Source organism: Alligator sinensis, unplaced genomic scaffold (assembly GCF_000455745.1).
Source record: "Alligator sinensis unplaced genomic scaffold, ASM45574v1 scaffold900_1, whole genome shotgun sequence".
Lineage (NCBI taxonomy): Eukaryota > Metazoa > Chordata > Crocodylia > Alligatoridae > Alligator > Alligator sinensis.
In genome coordinates this window covers 285,876-303,848 of record NW_005842882.1, presented here as the reverse complement: position 1 = coordinate 303,848, position 17,973 = coordinate 285,876, and the positions used below count along the sequence as shown (strand labels likewise).

Below are 17,973 nucleotides of genomic sequence, written 5' to 3'. Positions count from 1 at the left end.
TCCTGAGCATGCAGCAGGTGAGATTGGGAGCTTGGAGGTTGGCTGTTTAGCACTTGCTATCAGCATCTGATTCCTGGGCTGAAATGTCCTCTGAATGGGAGGGAGTAGATATCAGACTGCTGGCAAGGCTGGACACTTAGCTCTGAGCAGTCTCTTCTCCTTTTTTCTCTTCTTTTTTTTTTTTTTTTCAGTGCTATTGGAATTATTTTATCAAGGTTTTGATGCCAGGTTCAGATCAATTGCAGACTTCAGACCTGGCAGCATCTTAAAAGCCTGTGCTGTGCCTGTTTGCATTTCGAATTAAGGCCTAATTTTTTTTTTGATGCATTAAGTTGCTTTTGGTCTTACTGTAGCATCTGTTGTCTTGGTTAAAGGAGCATGTTCAAGCACCTTTGTGTATTCTTGGACTTCTTGCCTTACTGAAGAACCTTTAAATCTGAAGGGGTTTTCATAAATATCTTGGCAGTTCTGCAGGCTGTAATCTAGCTGGACAGGGAAAGTGAGTCTGTTTCACCCTTCTTGCATAAACTAACACAAGCTGCAGAGTTTTCACCTTAAACATTGCAGCAGGTGCATGTGAGGGAGACATTTTTAGTCAACACTTAAATACAGAAATGTTTGGACTTGCAAAGCTGAAGATTCTCTGCCAAATTTAACCTGACGAGTTCTGCTTTTTAAGTCTTGCTGAAATTGCTGTGCACCAGCAGTGGCATACCCAGCTGTGGCTCCATGCGCTCAACTCTAAAGATGAGCCTGCCTCTTATTTTCCCTTCCCTCCTCTCTCCTTCTCCCCTTCCCCCCCCAATAGCGAAAAGCATTTCAGTGAGAAGTGTTTTCTTCCCAATAGCGGAAGAAAGTAGCTTTGGGTCCCCAGTAGGTAGGTGGGGTGTTTTGTGACTTCAGAAGCTGTCAGCTTCAGACTTCAGCTTTTAATGGTACTTTGTATAAACCTAATATCAATTCTCAGTGGTGTCCTAGTGGAAAGGGGAGTGCAACAGTGTTGGTGACCTAGTGCTTTCATGTGCTAGGCTGTCGGACAGCTCTTTTCCTGCAGCTGACTCTTCTGTGGACCAGACCCTGACGAAAGCTAATCTGGGGTCTCCCAGGGCTGGACTTGTGGCCTGATTTTAGATGCCATTTGTCCTACAGATGCTTTTGTTTCCCTGTGCTGTAAAGATCTTGGTTGTTCCAGGAATTGCTCCTTCTGGCTAACTTAAGTCAGACTGCTCCCAGCCCAGAAGTGAAGAATTTGGCTGAGTGGTGTGGAAACTATTGAGACTCCTTTTCTCTGGGGCTGGAGTAGGCTGTTGTTCCAAGCATCCCCGGCTGACAAGCTGCACTGTGTTCAGTCTCCAAGGCACTGTCGCTATTCCCAGCCTTCTTTGCCTTTCCCCAAAGGACAGATGGATCTTGCTTCTTGTACTGCAGTTCTGGCATGGGCCTGGGCACCTGTAGTGCAATTCTAGGGAAGTGGTGGCATGCTTCTAAAACTACGTGGTCGCCTAGTTTCCATGCCTTACAGCAATGCTGTCTTCCCACGTGCTGTCTCTTCTGTCCCTTTCTGCTCATAGGCTGATCCTGTACCAATCTCCCTTCTGATTAACTTATCTTCATATTAGGTGGTATCATACTGTGCCCATGTCTGTACAACTGAATAACAAATATAGTCTGGCCAGCTCTGCAAGTAGTTTCACTGCAGCAGGGGCACTTGAGCTCCTTTCCTATCCAGTTGCATATGGTGTCTCTCTTTTAATGTATTTAGGACACCTGAGGCTGGGGAAGTCCTCTTCACATCTTTATAGGAACTAGGCATCCTCAGAGCCTTTCTGTTTCTAATTATTGAAGAGTGCTGTAGCCAGCTCACCTTGCTGATGTGACTAAGATTCTGTCGGGCATTCTGGGGCTGCCTGTCTTGGTCTCGCTTTCCCACCCAGCTGTGACAATCTTCTGGTCTTTCCCTGTCTCCGTGTTCTGCCTAGTAGGTGACAAATCCTAGTATCCCTCTAACCTGGGGGTGACCAACCTGTGGGCATGCTGCAGATCTGCCAGTGAGCGCAGAGCAACAGATTGGGTGTGGAGGAGAGAGCAGAGCAGTGGATTGGAAAGGGGAGCAGAGTGGCCCTCGAGGAGAGGGCAGGAATTATCTTTTCACACGCTTGCCAAAAAGTTTGGCCTCCACTGATCTAACAGATACAAAAGGATGTTCTAGTCACCTAATGTAGTTGCTGGTAGATGGCCAGTAAACAGTGATGACTTGAATGTCAGGCTTTCACTGACCCCAAGTACAATTCCCATGGATTCCCTGCATTATTTGAAGGAAGCTTTTCAGGAAGGAAAAAAGATGCCTTCAGGGCCTGCCTTTTTTAAATGTGGTTGTGCAGGTGACCTGGCAGGGCCTACTTGCCTCACTTGGGTACTCTGAGGTTTTGTACCTGCTATCCGGCAGGCTCAGAGGCTTGTGTCCAGAAGCCTCGTTTTGAGCTTCATGTGCCTTGAAATTTCCAAGGAGACATTGGTGTTAGTCATGGGGTGTGCCATGCTTACTAAACCATCCTCATGGTGGACACTCTTACAATGGTCTTTGGTTGTGAACAGGGGTAAGAGGAATGGAGGGGAACCATAAACAGAGCATTTTCCTGGATCTCCAGAACATAACTTTTACTATACAAGGAAGAAACTTGCTAATTACTGTCATCAGTTGCTCAACAAAAACAGTCATGGCTATAGGCTTTTCAGGAGAGGTGGTCATGAAGTCTGTAAAAGGTACCATACTCGGCACAACTGGGTTATGGAGGAACTTGCTTTTCCCATATTTCTGTAAATGTAAACGAAATGAGAAATTGCTGGAAAGATTCCTCTTCTAACTCTGGAGAGTCCTCCTTGAGAAAATAGAAACAAGCTTCAGTTCTTGGAAGTTAAGTTCCATATTTTCTGCATTCAGTGCTAAGGTAGCTTATGTAGTTACCAGTATGGAAAAGATTTTTGGAGTAAGCTCTGTTGCTACCCACAGCTTTTCCTTTGATTGTGCACTTGTTCTTTAAGCAGGCTTTCTAAAATGCATAGGTTAGACCAAATGAGGATCTCCAATATGCTGCGGAGTGTCAGCACGGCAGATCCTCTTCCCTCCCTTGATGCATCTAGATGTGCCAAGCAAAAACTGACAATCTCCTGTTGCAAATCTAAATGAGGCATATAATAGAAAAGTGGTTCTAAGGTTGTCGGCAATGGGAATTTCAAACCTTGGCAGCTAGCTTTTCTAGGACAGGCAGGGGACAGTTTCCCAACCACAAGGAGCAGTTTATCTACTTGAGGCCTGGTACAAATAGGCTCTTCCTGTGCACAACACTAGGAGGACTGCAGTAGCTGAAGCCACAGCGCATAAACTCTCCTCCAGCTTAGTCTGTAGCCACCCTTCAGCAGCATTACTTCCTTTTTTGAGGATGCAGTCTCTTCTAGCAAAGCTGTATGTGGCTGGTTATGGAGTACAGGCAGTCCTCGACTTGCAACGTTTCAAGCTACAACATTTTGCATTTACAACATTTGTAAATTGACACGGTTTCAAATTTCTTGACATCAGTTTGGATGTTACAGTGCTTGATCTGACCCGATGCCATGCCCAAACTTCCTTGGACACTTTCTTTAAGAAAGCAGACAAGACTCCAGAATAACCTGCAGACAAGACTCCTGAGAAGAATCCAGCCAAGAGCCCTTCAAAAAGTCCAACCAAGAGCCCTTCAGAATGTCCAAAGTCACCTCAGAGAAGTCCTTCCAAATCAATACGATTGCTATTTACAATATAAATACATTAATGTAACTATGACTCGTCTATAATTGATTGAGTACAAAATTTGGGGTTGTACTCAGAAAACGGTATCAGGCCTTGGTTCAGGAACCAATCCCCTATTTATAAGTGTTACCTATGGGGAAAATCGGTTCAGAGTTGCAATGTTTCAACTTAAGACGTGGTTTTCAGGAACTAATTGTGTTGCAAGTCTGAGGACTGCCTGTACTTTCTCAAGCACTCAGAAGCATGGCTCCTGAGAGAGACACTATGCTCCCACCTTGCTAAGTTTCCAGTAAAGGCATAGCTTGGAGGGCCTGGACTGGTATTACCATGCTGTGGGGAGCAGGCTGCTGCATGCGCATGTTCTGGAAGGAAGTAGCACTAGTTGCTACAGGCTGATCCATAAACCTTCTCAACCCCTTGGCCTTTTGTCTTGCCTTGCACAGGGAGATGGAGCACTCTTAATTGCAACTACTGTCGTTGTAGAAATGCAGCAGTGGTTCAATGGTTAAAAACCAAGTTTCTATTAAAAGTTGACTGCTGTCTCCTCTGCAAAGGAAGTTTGGCTTCTTTCTTTTCTGCTTTGAGAGAAGACCTGGAAAGTGTTCTAGAAGTGTGCAATTCACTTTTACCTCAACTGTTCAGCTCCCAGATTTTTAATTACTGGGGAGCTCTTGCTACCTTGACTGTTCAGTTAGGGATGAATCTGACGTGCACCTCTCCCCTTCCAATATTTCTTAAACATTCATAGGGATTTTTGTTTGTGCCAATGTGAACTGGCTCTGCTCTTGACAAGCTCCATCACATTCTTTGATCTTCAGTGTTAGCTTTTTTCCAGGATGTTAGTCTGGATTTTAACATAAGCTAGATGTTGCCTGTGGAAGCACCTTACAGAGGGTGCTCCAAGGATACTTGTCCACATTTTTTTTTTTTCCTTGCAGACTTCAAACAGGAGAGAGTTTGGCAAGCAGCCAGACTTAGTCTAAACTTTGTTAACATACGATGTTAAAAGGACAGTAAGGTGGTTCTTGCATCTCCTGTGATGAAAGGAGACTGATCCTTCCAGGGAGTTCTGGGTAGTGGCTCTTCACTCCTGTGGAAACAGCTGCATGCTGTCCAGACAGCACAAAGCTGAACAAGGTGGTCTCCTGCTCTCAAGCTGGGAGTGCAGATGGACTACGCTTCGGGTGCCACATACCTATGAGCACTTGAGCAACCTGATCTGATTTTGCACATTAGTTGTTGGCATTTCCTACTTTTAGTCTCTGAAGATTCTCCAGTAAATACAAATGGAGGATTTGGCTTGTAAGCTTGAGGTGTGGTTGCTGAATGCTAGAGTTAAGTGTCTGGTGGCTTCCACGTCTCCCTCCCAGCTGAGGGGAGTGTGGTAGATGAACCAGTTTTTCTACCCAAGCATGTGCCATTTCTCTGCCTAAGGAGGTGGATCGTCCATCTGCAAATGCTTCTGGGGCAACAAGTAGCTATCTCTTCAGTCCTGTGCTGGTTCATTTTGATAGCAAATAGCTCAGCTCTCCGGGACCCAAGTTTATTGGATTTGATTCCTAGTTTAAAACAACCTCTGTCCAAGTGCAGTCCCTTCCCATGGGGACAGACCTGTGACCTGCTGCCAGAGCCTCTGGTATTTAGGATGCTTGTAGTGGAGCATCAGAGAGCTGCTGTCACAGGATTGCACTGAGTTCCAAATCCTGGGGTCAGTTGCTTAAGGGTTCTCAATACAGACTTCAGTGGGATTTTAGCCAGGCATGACTTCATAACTTAATTTGAGGCTGTTTGCACCTTGTCCAGGCTGTGATTCTAAGTGTGGGTGTCCCATGCTTGTGGTGTGGAGCTAGTTAGGTTTGATGTAGCCTACAGAGTCAGTCCCTCCATGAGTACCTCTGACATGTGAGCAGGAAGGCTGTCTGGAGGCACTCTAGTAACTTGATACACTTAATGTAGCTGTCTAGAACCAGATCCTGGACACTGACCCAGATCTTTAGTCCCTCTGGTCTTAGTGGACCTGTGCCTAGTAGCTGGCATCTGTAAGACTTGAGTCCCCATTTGAGACTGGGAGCTTGTAACTCCATAGCCTTCCATTTAAACCCAGCCCTGGCTTCAACCAGTGGTGATAGCATCCCAGCTGGAAAATGTTGTTGGATTTGGATACACCCATATTCACCAACAGGTTAGCAAGGAGTGGGTGTCTGACTGGGGAGTGACTGCAGACAGGCTCTGCACAAAGCTGTTGAAGGAACTGAGCAGTCCAGTGAAACAAGGCAAAGCAATTCGCCTCCTGTTGCTGTGCCAGGCTTCCAGTTAACACAGTAGCTGCAGATCTCTGATCAGAATTAGACTTCAGTCCTCCAGCACCAAAGATGGCTTCTTCCCCAGGGGAAGGCACAGTGTTGTACTACACACCAGGGGCAAGGCAGGCCAGGGGACTTGTCACTACCAGCTGCCCAGTCTCCACGCTTGTAAAGTGTCATGTCCAGGGGTGGAGGAGAGGTTGACACTTAAGCATTCCTCCTGCTGTGGCTTAGCCTGTGGGATCAACTGGCTGTGCTTCAGAGCTTGTAACATTTAGTGACTAATCAGATTTTTTTGAGACTGTTTAACAAATTCAGCTGTCTAGCTCTAACAATATGCTCGCTGTCTGCCTTCTTTGAAGCCACGTGGCATGTTTTGAAAGCCTGCAAACAAGCCTGCTGTAGTTTTGCATGGATTGGGAGACATTCTGTCCACCAGATCTTTGTGGGCTCTGCATAGTGCTGCCCAGGCTTCTCCTTCCTCTCCTCCTGCCCTGAAACTAGTCTATCCAAGTGTCACACTGCAGCTTCCCATTGTCACCAGTTCAGCTCCACCAGCGGTGGTAGCAGCAGTCAGCGCTGGGTAGACTAGGCTGCCTGCGGGCCTTAAGCCGATCATCTAATCGGGTTGGACTGTGGCTTCCTGCACGCTGTCTGTGCAAAGGTGTGTGCAGTTGATGTTGCTAGATGTGCTGAACTGATATGTACTGCTGAGGGAAATGGTTAGGAAAATCCTTGTGTGCACAGTTCCCTTGTGTGGGTAGGTCTAATTGTTCTTGAAAGTTGCAGGGGAATTTAAAGCTGAATTGCAAAATGTAATCCCTCTTGTATTTTAAAAGGGGCATGTGGTGTAGTGATGTCTAACCTAGCACTATAGACATTGGATTTATGACACATTATAACCTGCCTGACATCTGACTCCCCAGGTATCTCTCCACTTTCATCTCCCTTCTCCTCCTCCCCACCCCCCCTTGTGTCTCACCCATTGACTCCTCAATCTACATTTTCACTGACTACCTGTCTTGTATGCAGACCAGCCCAGCTGCTGGCTTCTTTACTTTTCATTCCATCCAGGAAGAGCACACACCAGCTGCAGAAACTTCCTTAGCCTGACGAAGGGTTTTTGAACCCGAAAGCTTGCTTAATAACTATTCTCCAACCATTTGGGTTGGTCTAATAAAAGATATTGGATTCACCCAAGGAACCTTGTCTGCCTGTAACCTAGCACTAGGCACATAGCAAGCCCCTGAAGTGCTGAACCAGAGTTTGTTTGGTCTGTCCCTGTACCAGTAGGTAGCACTAGGGTATCACAGGCAGGTGCTACACCAGGCCTGTTTTTTAATGTCCTTATTGGTGACACCAGGAGTTGTGCAGCCTAGTTCTCTCAGCAGCTTGGAGTGGGTGGGAATAAGTAACTGGAACATAAAGAAACAAACAAATTGTATGCGCCTGCTGCTAAATAGCCCTAATGCACTTAATCCTATGCCTCAAATCTTCTGCTGCTTCTAGCTCTCTCCTCTCCCCCCCCCCCCCAGCTGTGTGTATTTGCTAAATGGAGATGAGCATATTCTATTCCCTGCTCCTGAAAGGAGCATCCCCAGCTTTCTTTTCTCTAAGACTTAAAGACTGCATCTCCAAACATGTTCTGGATTTAGCATCTACTTTCCTATTGACTGGAATTGTAAAGCCTGTTGGCTAAAGTGTTAAACTTTAATAAGATACAAGATGGGTGTGTAGTGATGACCACAGATAACTAGGTACATCCAAAAGCACTTTTCTGGAAACTGATGCCTGTTGTGAAGCTGTTGCAGACCCTAGAGTAGCTATAAGCTCCCTCCAAAATACCCTGTCTGTGCCACAGGGCTTTACCTAGACCTATGCAAAGAGACCTTCAGCCCATCAAAGGCTGTGGTCTCTGCATCACTCAGTTATGGCCTTGGTCCCATGGAGTCTACCTCCTTAGCCTGGGATGTCCTGACGCTCAAGTCCACATAAGGGGTCCTGTATTACTTGAGCATGTAACTCTTCTGTCTAAAGCACTGGTTATCAACCTTTTTGGACTTGAGGCATGTCTCACTGCACTTGAGCCACCACCCATAACTTTTTGAGTTGTCACCTAATTTTAAAAAAGGAATTTATGTATTGCAGTGCTTACTTCCTTGTAGAGTTGCTGGATAGGAACGAGGGAGGAGATCATTCAGGCAGGGACCAGCCTGATCCTAGATTTTATCTACTTATTACTTCACACCTTGCAGCACCCCAGGGTGCCTGGCACCCTTGTTGAGAATCATTGGTTTAAGGGGTGGTTCATTATAACAGGCTGGATGGCTGAAGTCTGAGACTTTGCTAAGGTGAGGCTGAAATGGTATGCTCTGACTCATTGAGGGAGTGGTAAGGAACACTTCATCACCCTTAAGCAGTATTGGTTTGGGAGAAGTAACTGTGTGCGCACACAGGTAAGGGAAATTATGGCTTGCCTCTGCTTATCCATCTCCAGAGGTTTTTGGTGCTTCCCTTACAGCTGAGGAACTGGCAGCCAGCATGCAGTATGGTGAATACTTATTAGTACTTGTGTGTGCTAGCTGGGGCAGATGTGATCAGCATCTGGGGCACTGGTCTCCTTTAGGGGTGCACCAATAGATTTTTGGGGCCCATACCAATAGCCAGTTTTTAAGGAGGCATACCAGCTGATACCAGTCTGTTTTCTGATGTGCAGCCCTGCAGCTTGAACAGCAGTGTCCGGCTGGTAAGTCTGTTGTGGGGGAAGGGAAGGGGCATGGGGGGAGGGGGCAGATCAAGGCCCCTGCAGTGAGGGAGGGATTGGGGCTGGGGGGTGCTACCCAGCTGGGGCAGGGTGTGGGACAGACCCGCAAGCAGCTCATCCAGGGTGGTGGCTCCTACTGTTGTGCACACCCTGGGAGGGTGGGGTGGGAAGGGAAGGGAGTGTGCCCCTGCATCTGTATGAGATGGAGCGGCTGCTGCTGGGAAGTGTCCCACACAGCAGGTGTTGAGCAGTGCTGCACTGGGGCAGGTGACAGTGGCACTGGGAGGGTTGGGGGTACTGCAGCCACACCAAAATTTGCCATAGCCCCAGCAGCACCCAGACAAGCCACCCCCTTGTCCCACCCCAGCTGGGCAGCACTTGCCCCAGCCCCACTCCTTTCCTCACTGCGGGGGGAGGGGCCCTGATCTGCCCCCCATGCCCTTTCCCTCCCTCCCTCCCCCCTCCCCCTTCTACCACAACAGATTAACCAGCTGCCCGCAGTTCTCCACGCTACTGGGCTGTGCTCCTTCCCACCTGTGTGCACTGCAGCTGTGCGCATGCATGGGCATTTATCGGCTGTATCAAGCCAGTTTCCAATGCAGACAATTTTCTTTATCTCTGCCAATCCAGTTATCGGACCAATGTATCTGTGCACCTTTAGCCTACTTACAGGTTGGCAGACAGCCAATTCTAGCAGTGCCTCAGTACCTACCCTTAAGACCTCCCTCTCTCTTCCTGGGCACGTGCAGTCAGTCATCATGGAGGGCATTTTCCCATTAGCTGCTAGTGCCATACACCAGGTATGATGGGATGCAGAAAGCTGAACTACGTGGCAAGTTCAGAGGCATCAACTCATTTGACAAGGGTCCTTGTCCATTCTGTTTTGTAACCAGACAAGGGGAGCCCACCTGGCTACAAAAGCAGGTTTTACCTCTAGATTCAAGGGGGAAATCTGGGAGGCCAGCCAGACAAAACTTGTACTTTTGGTGTCATGTACCAAGCTGGTGCACTTGGCTGCAGAACCACTGTTAAGAAACTTGGTTGCAGCGGCATTCTGAAGTAGAGCAGCAACTTCTGTCTTCCCAGCAGTGCCCTGCCAAAGCATGCTGGAGATGTTTGACTTTGCTGGCACCACTTTTTGATCAGACTGAGTATCCCTCAGCTTTATTTCCAAAGCTCAAGTTTTGAGACTGCTATAAAAGAAACTAGGGGAAGGGGAACCTTATCCCATAGTATTAACTGGGTTGTTTTTTCTGTTCTAGTTCTCAGCATGCTTAGTAACCCTCTGGGAAATGTTCTGGGGAAGCCCCCGCTCAGCTTCCTGCCTTTGGATCCAATTGGTTCTGACCTGACGGAGAAGTTTCCCACACAGACCCCAAGGAGCTCCCGCATGGACAGTCGCTCTCTCCTAGATTCACGCTCCAGCAGCCCCTCTGACTCTGATACCAGCGGATTCAGCTCGGGGTCTGACCATCTCTCAGACCTAATTGTAAGCACACACACACACACACACACTCTCTCTTTCAACAGTTCTTCTGGAGCTAAATTAGCTAGCTTGAGTTCATGTAACCTATAGTCAGGTTAGGAGGAGAACATTCAAGTAGCATCTCGTGCCAACCCAACCATAAAAGCAAGCACCATGTCTGCTGTGAGCTGGGTTAGATGACCCCTATGGGAGTGCTTGGCTCCAGTGTGTCCTGCTTAATGCTACTGATTAAAGGCTCAGCAGAGTTCCTTTAATCTTCACAGGTGCTGAACAACAATGGGGGACACTCCCTAGAAAAAAGCCAGTGTAGAGGAGGAGAATCCAGGGGACTTCTAACAAGCATAACTAGAAGTTTGCCTTTTAAACGTAGTGGCTTCTCACATTCTGTAAGCTATAGAAGTTCCTGATACTCACCTGCTGCCACTCCAGGTCTTCAGCATTTAAACAACATGGAAAGGCTACTTTCACACATGCAGAATACCAGGATTTATAAGGAAGATTTTCTCTCTCAGCTTTCCCTCTGCCACTGTGGCAAGTGATGCTTTTTTTTTTTTTTTTTTTTTTTCCTCCCCTTCCCTCGTCTCTTGGTGCCACACTACTGGCTTATAGCAATGAGCTTATTGAGGCAAGCAAATTGGGGAGAAAGCAGAGCACAAAAAGCGTGGCTTCCAGGGGCATCCTCTGTCTCAGTGTTTCTTGAAGCTAACTGCTCTTCCACATAATATGTAGGGCCTGAATATGTCAGGTGATGAACTAATGGTCACAGACACATGTTCTTTAATTTACTAACTTGGCTTGGAGCCATGTGCAGCATAGCTCTGCAGTTCAGACTGGCTGTCAGGAGGAACACTTTTAAACTAAAGAACGGTGTTGGCATAAGAACAAATGGGTATAAATTGGCCATGAATAAGCATTAGGCTGGAAAGTAGAAGGCCTCTGTCTCACTCAAATGGTGGCCAGTGTCTGTGGGTGGGTAGGGGTGGGATTCTCGAGCTGGATCTCAAGGTTCATAAACAAGACTTGATCTGGCTGCTTGAGTGGTTTCAGGCCCCTGCTTTTAAGTGACCAGAGAAGATTCCAGTCCCATGCTCCCATGACTAGTCAGGTTTTTAGAGGTTCTGGTCTATTAGAAGGCAAAAATGCCTGGTTTTCTGGGAGATGAGCTTCGTGATTTTTTTTTTTTTAAGGCATCCCCAAGTATGCCTGGGATGCACACTTAGTCTTCTTGGTTAGCCCAATCTGCTGCAGATTTCTGTAAGAAATGAATCATCCTTGTAGCTAACCCACAATGGGGGAAGATTCCTGAATGACAGAAGGAGCCAAACCAGCTTCTGTAGATAGGTCAGACTTTGTTCAGCAGAGTGCCTTTAATCTTCCAAAGAGGTCTCTGTAAACTCACTAGCCCCTTCTCTTGAAGGCAGCTATGTAAGGTACCAGTAGAGGAATGGCTTTAGGGAGTGAGGGCTATCCTAATTCTCTTCCCCCTAAGAATAGACTCCCTGGACAAGATGAGCTAGAATTAGCTCTTTAGGTGCCATATGTTTTCCAGGCCCTGTGCTGACACCTTCTCCCCAGAACCCAACCTTATGTACTGGAGGAAAGCTTGAAAAGGGCCCTTGCTCCATCTTATACACTTGGGTGTCCTTGTAGATCACAGGATGGCTTCCATTACTAGTGAGATGTGACTGGCTCTCTTCCCCTTCTCCCTCCCCATTAAGTTTTATTCCATGGGGGGAGAGGAGAGATCTAGATAGTCTCAAGCTTGAAATGGCAGCCATACATGTCTGGGCTCTGCCATGACCCAGATGGAATGGGGGAAGTCAGTCCAACTTTAGCACTACTCTGGCCCCTCCTGCCATCTTGGCTTCCTGTGGCTCGTGGTCTAGTCCACAGCCTGCCTCTCCACACAACAGTGTCATCCTGCAGACTACCCTTCCATTGGGAAGTGGTGAATCCTGTGTGTGCAGGGACCTGGGCCATGCCTGTGGCTGGCTAGTTCTGGAGTATTTTGAGTTTTGTTTCCCGGTGACTGTCAGCTTGCTTCCATCCCTTCAGAAAGGATGGGCAGCCGATTGGCCATGTTGGTCCTACTCAGCCATCAGTCTGCTGGTGGGTGCTTACCCAGGAGAGAAGCCTGTTAACTGGAGTTATCGTAAAGGATTGCTGTATTTAAATCAGCAGTTAGTCTGCTATCTGGAGACCTGCCTGTTGAGATGACAACAGGAAACTAATGACTAGATGTGCTGCCAGAGGGGAATCCTGCTTCAGCGTAGGTTTACGTGCTGCATGGTGAACAACCCTATAGAGTGACATGCTGGTGAGCTTCCAGGGGAATGGCTAAGCAGCAGTCAGTTCATGTCCTGGCAGCATTCAACTGCAAGGTGCAGTTCTCATCGGTCTCAAATCCCCTTCCATTTCCCCTGTTGTGGTTCAGTTGTGCTGAGAGGCCCTTGCTGGCATTGGGGCTCCCTGCTGCAGTACATTTGCAACAAGACATTTTTCCCAGCTCAGCATCTGGGAAAAGAAAAAAATAAATTTTTTAAATAAATTTGGATGGAGTAGCAGATGCATTCCCTCTCCTCCCACTTCAAGTTGGAGAATTGTTGTAGATTTTTAAAACTTGCCCAAGATCAAATACAGCAAATTTTTCCTGGTTCTGCTGCAGATGTCCAGGATTTGAGATCTGGTTCAAGCAATTTGACTACAAGATGCTTCCTCTGTAACTGTATAACTTCACAGGGATCCAGTCTCTCTAAGTTACGTAGCAGTAATTTTTTAAGCTTCTGCGCTCTAGTAGCAGGACTACAGGCTGCTTTGGTCTAACCTCAAGTCTGGAACACCCACCATTTGCCATGGGGGTTGCAGAGTGCTTTTTTTTTTTTTTTTTTTTTTTTCTTTGCAGTCGAGCCTCCGGATCTCCCCGCCCCTGCCCTTTCTACCCCTCAGCGGTGTGTCAAGGGACCCCTTAAAGATGGGTGTTGGATCACGACTGGATCAAGATCAAGCTGCATTGGCTGCAGTAACTTCCTCCCCAGCCAGTGCATCCAAGAGATGGCCTGGGGCATCTGTGTGGCCTTCCTGGGATCTGCTGGATTCACCAGAGGACCCATTCAGTATTGAAAGGGAAGCCAGGCTTCATAGGCAAGCAGCAGGTAAATGGAGGCTTGGGTCGTGTTGATGTCAGATGACTGGACCTCATGATGCACCTTGGCTCCCATCCCCCTCTTGTGGGCTGGGAGGAGGGCACTCTTACACAAGGGGACAGTGTTGGGTACGTGGGAGTATGGCTTTTGTCCTGAAGTGCTTGCAGGTACAGGGACTTGCCAGCCTAGTGCCAGTGGGAAAGGGGGCTTGTATTGAGAACTGGGTGTGATGGGGCATGGCAGCATGCTTGGAGACCAGGCCAGTTGGGATGAGGTGGAAACTTCATCATCTGGAATGACTCTGGTTTCACACACTTTTTCTTTTTGCCTCTGGCTCTTTAAGCTGTGAATGAGGCTACGTGTACCTGGAGTGGGCAGCTCCCTCCCCGGAACTACAAGAACCCAATCTACTCCTGCAAAGTGTTTTTAGGAGGAGTCCCATGGGATATTACAGAAGGTGAGTGGCCTGCAACCCCTCAAGCACATGGGCAGAAGGATACTTCACCACGATCCAGTTTGGAGGCTGCTGTTAGACTCTTATCCCCAGGAGAGAGGTTTTCCCACCAGTCACATTGTAGGTAGCACTGCATGTTCTGCAGAAGTGGTGTAATAGTTTGAGTGCTCAAGCATCTGCTTGCATCTAAGCAAAAAGGGTAGGGATCAGCTGAATGCCATGTTCAGTACATGGCTTGGTAACTTGCACTAACTGGACCCCCAAAGGGGTTGGAGTAGGAGAGGGTTGGAGGGAAATGCCCTTGGATGCCTCTGCAAAAGCAGTCAAAAGCACAGCAAGACATTGGGTTAAGTCAATACTCCTTTAAATAGTGAGTCCTTGATGCATTAACTTGCTCAAGCATGCTGAAAACTCCTGTGTACGACCATCGCTGTTGAAAGCTGTAGAATGGCCAATATACATACTGAAGTGCCTGCTTAAACTAGGTGCTTGTTGCAGGGACCCTGACCCAGCAACCTTGGCCAAGACATGACTCCACTCAGTTGGCCTTGTTTAGGTGGGTTGGTTACGCAGCACCGAGCTCTAGGGCGAACATGGCAAAGGTTTCTGCTGGCTTACTTTTTTCTTTTTTCCTTTGTGTAGCGGGACTGATCAACACCTTCCGTGTGTTTGGCTCACTAAGTGTGGAGTGGCCTGGTAAGGATGGCAAACACCCCCGCTGCCCTCCCAAAGGTAATATGCCTAAAGGTAATAGCGACATGGTAGGATTACTTTTTTCCCATGTTATGTTACAGCACTGCTGGGATAGCACAGCTGCATGTTGGTGACTGGATGAGACAGTACACTGTAGGGTAAACATTCAACTCTCTCACTTGGGTTAGTACAAGGGGAACACATCTCTTCTCTCAATATCTAAACTTCTCTTAATCTGTCCAGCGCCAGGCACCCATCTATAGACATGGAACAGCTCTGTCCATAACTAGTCTGGCGCTTCTTGAGTTTTGGCAACCTAGCCTCTGGGCAAGCCAAAGGAGACTTCTGCTCGGGCATAGTTGCCGGCATAAGCCTCCTGAGCAGTGAATACAGCATGTGTGGACTTGGTACTTTCACGGCAAACAGCATCTGGGTATCAGGGAACTGAACTGCCCTGTGGAGTCTTTTTTTTTTATTATTTTTATTTTTATTTTTTTTTTTAGTGTGTGATTGGAGCAGTTATAGGCAACTTTAGTCTGGGTTAAGGATTTGATGATCTTCCTGGGTTCAAAGCACTGTGGCTATTCAAAGTGTCTATGTTGTCTTGAGTCTGGGTTGATGCATAAGAGCTGTAAAGCAGAGGATACTGCTCCCGCAAGCTGTGGGGTGACCGAAATAGTTGCACCCAGCACCTATGATACTTTCACAGGCTAGATTTCTCTGCCGTTCCAAACTAGTTGGTGACAAAGTGAATTCCACTTTATGGGAGTAGCCTCTTAAGTAAGGGACAGGCTGGAAGGGGACAGCCTTGTGGCAGAAGTATGGCACTAGGGATGAAGTAGTCTGGCCTCTTCCCATCTTAGCCAGATGTACTGTAAGCAGTAAGACAGTCATTGCATAGTAGCCTCTGCCTTAGGCTAGTAGTCTTACCCTGCCACACAAAGATGCTGTTGTGTAAGCCTGCTGTAGTAAGGTCAGAATATTATAGGGATAAAATAATAATGGCTAATAAGATAAAATGTTGAGGTAGGACTGTAAAATGGGTATGCTTTAAATGTTTTGACAGCCTGTTCTAGCAAGTTTTTTTTTTGTTTGTTTGTTTGTCGTTGGTTTTTTTTTTTTTTTTTTTTTTTTTTTGTGCTGGGGTTGGGTGCGCTTCACTCTTGTAGGCCCTACTACTCTGATCTCATTTCTCTTTTTTCCCCCCCCTCCCAAAAGGTTATGTGTATCTGGTGTTTGAGTTGGAGAAGTCTGTACGTGCTCTGCTTCAGGCTTGCTCTCAAGACCTGCTGAGTCCTGATGGCCTTAGTGAATACTACTTCAAGATGTCTAGTCGCAGGATGCGGTGTAAGGAGGTTAGTTGACTTGTTAGCTCTTTCTAGTCATTTTGGATCAAACAACAAAGAGGTACTGCAGAGCTTGGTGTATAGAACCATTTACTTCAAAGACAGTGGCAGCTTCTGGTGAAGTCAGAGGAACAATCCCTTTGGAGAAGGAGCATTCCAAGCCTGCATGTTTCCTTGCACAGATCACTTGCTTCAAGCCCAGGCTGATCACCTTCCACATCAGCTGGGCCTACAGCAGAAAACCTGCACTCCCTACTCAAACCCCTAAACTATCCACTGCTGCTTCCTCGACTCCATAGTCCTTAAGTCCTAGGAAGAATCCATCACTGGCTGGAGAGAGGTCCTCTTGGAAGAGGAAAGGAGCCTATCTGTAGTTGCTCTGATCCAGGGAAATGATACTTGAATATTCAGCTGACAAAGCAGCAGTAGCATCCATAGGAGCTAGCTTTTCCCGAGCTTTAAGCACTCACTTTTTTCTGCAGTGGAGTTCAGTGCAAGCAGCAGGCTTTGAAGTTTTCTCTGCAGCCTACTCCTGTGACACCAAGGATCAAATCCCCAGATTGTACCTTCTGCTTGATTGCTTTGGCTTTGGGAACTCTCCAGGCCTGCCTTGTGGATTTGCTGTGGAATTTTTTCCTTGCAGTAACTAATCTGTTTACCATGTACAACGTTGTGACAAGCAACTACATTTCAAGGAAGTGAGGGTTATATTTCTATGCTCTTCAGTGGTCTGACATACACCTTCATGCATGGTGACAGGGGCTGGGATCTCTGGGTTTTCCCAAGCTCTCAATCCTAGTCTGACTACAGAACAAGTACTGCAGATAGAGGCACCACCTTTTGTTAAAGCTGTCAGTATGGGGAGGAATCTGTTATAGACTGAAGTGGGGGGTGATTTTTGGGTACTTGCCTTGTACCTTTTGGCATCCCCCCAAGGTAACAAACCATCTGTAACTAAAGGGTAAGTGCAGCTGCAGCATGAGTCTAAGAGCTGAATCTTGATTCCTTATCTAGACAGGAACCAACTGATTGTGCTCCAGACAACACGCCTGGTGTCTGGCAGTTGGCAGCTCTTTCATGCCTGGTGATTTAGCTCTGGCAGCAGCTTCCTGGCCTCGGAGCACCATATCAGTAGTCTTGCAGATGGACGCTCCTGTCAGATTCAGCAGTGGGTGGGATGTCGCATTGATATTTCCAACAATAGGCCTCTGTGTATGGCAGTGTCCAGTTGGGCAGTAAATATAGGTGTACACAGAACATAAAATCTGTCTTTTGCCCAGATTGATTCCTGATGCTCAGCCTAAGAGGCCTGTTGCTTTTGATTTCCAATTTAGACTTGAAGGCAGGAAGGGGCCACTTCGGATAAATTTGTGCTAATCTTGGAGCATGGGACTGTCTTTAGGTACACGGGTGGGTGTAGGTCTAGGTGTGCAGCTCTGCAGTTCCAGGAGGGATGGGGAGGGGAGTAGGATCTTTAGGACGCTTTAGGAAAGGATCCCTGAGTGGTGTCCTTTCCCTGGTGTGGGAACAAGAGAGCAATAGTGGACAGAGGCCACACAGAGCTTCCTGCACTTGACTTCTAGGCCCTGGCAGGCAAAGAATTGGACAGGCCCTCAGCATGACCAGGTTTTGAGCTGGCTGGAGCTGCATATGGCTGGAGTTCAGTGTCTCTGTGGAAGATGCAGCGAGTAGCATTGCCCTGGGTCCTTAGCTGTTGTATTGCTCATGAATAATTGACTTCCTGCTCATGGTTCTAGGTGCAGGTGATCCCATGGGTCCTGGCAGACAGCAACTTTGTGCGAAGCCCATCACAGCGGCTCGATCCTGGGAAGACTGTCTTTGTGGGGGCTCTGCATGGAATGCTGAATGCAGAGGCCCTGGCAGCAATCATGAATGACCTCTTTGGAGGGGTGGTCTATGCTGGCATTGACACGGACAAGCACAAGTATCCAATTGGTGAGTGTTGGTACCCTGATGGTTCTTGCATGGGTTGTGTG

General features: G+C 47.4%; 1 protein-coding gene across 7 annotated transcripts in view; it reads left to right on the top strand.

Moving 5' to 3' along the window:
• CPEB1 (cytoplasmic polyadenylation element binding protein 1) overlaps positions 1-17,973 on the top strand; it is a 73,628-nt gene that overhangs the window by 45,590 nt on the left and 10,065 nt on the right. For 5 of the 7 annotated variants that reach the window (XM_025192047.1, XM_025192048.1, XM_025192044.1 and 2 more), the window contains 6 exons: positions 10,117-10,343; positions 13,243-13,492; positions 13,827-13,940; positions 14,580-14,684; positions 15,849-15,985; positions 17,734-17,932. In XM_025192047.1, the coding sequence (XP_025047832.1) occupies positions 10,117-10,343; positions 13,243-13,492; positions 13,827-13,940; positions 14,580-14,684; positions 15,849-15,985; positions 17,734-17,932 (1,032 nt within the window). The remainder of the gene's footprint in view (positions 1-10,116; positions 10,344-13,242; positions 13,493-13,826; positions 13,941-14,579; positions 14,685-15,848; positions 15,986-17,733; positions 17,933-17,973) is intronic. The other 2 variants (XM_025192046.1, XM_025192043.1) reach the window with 1 other exon arrangement.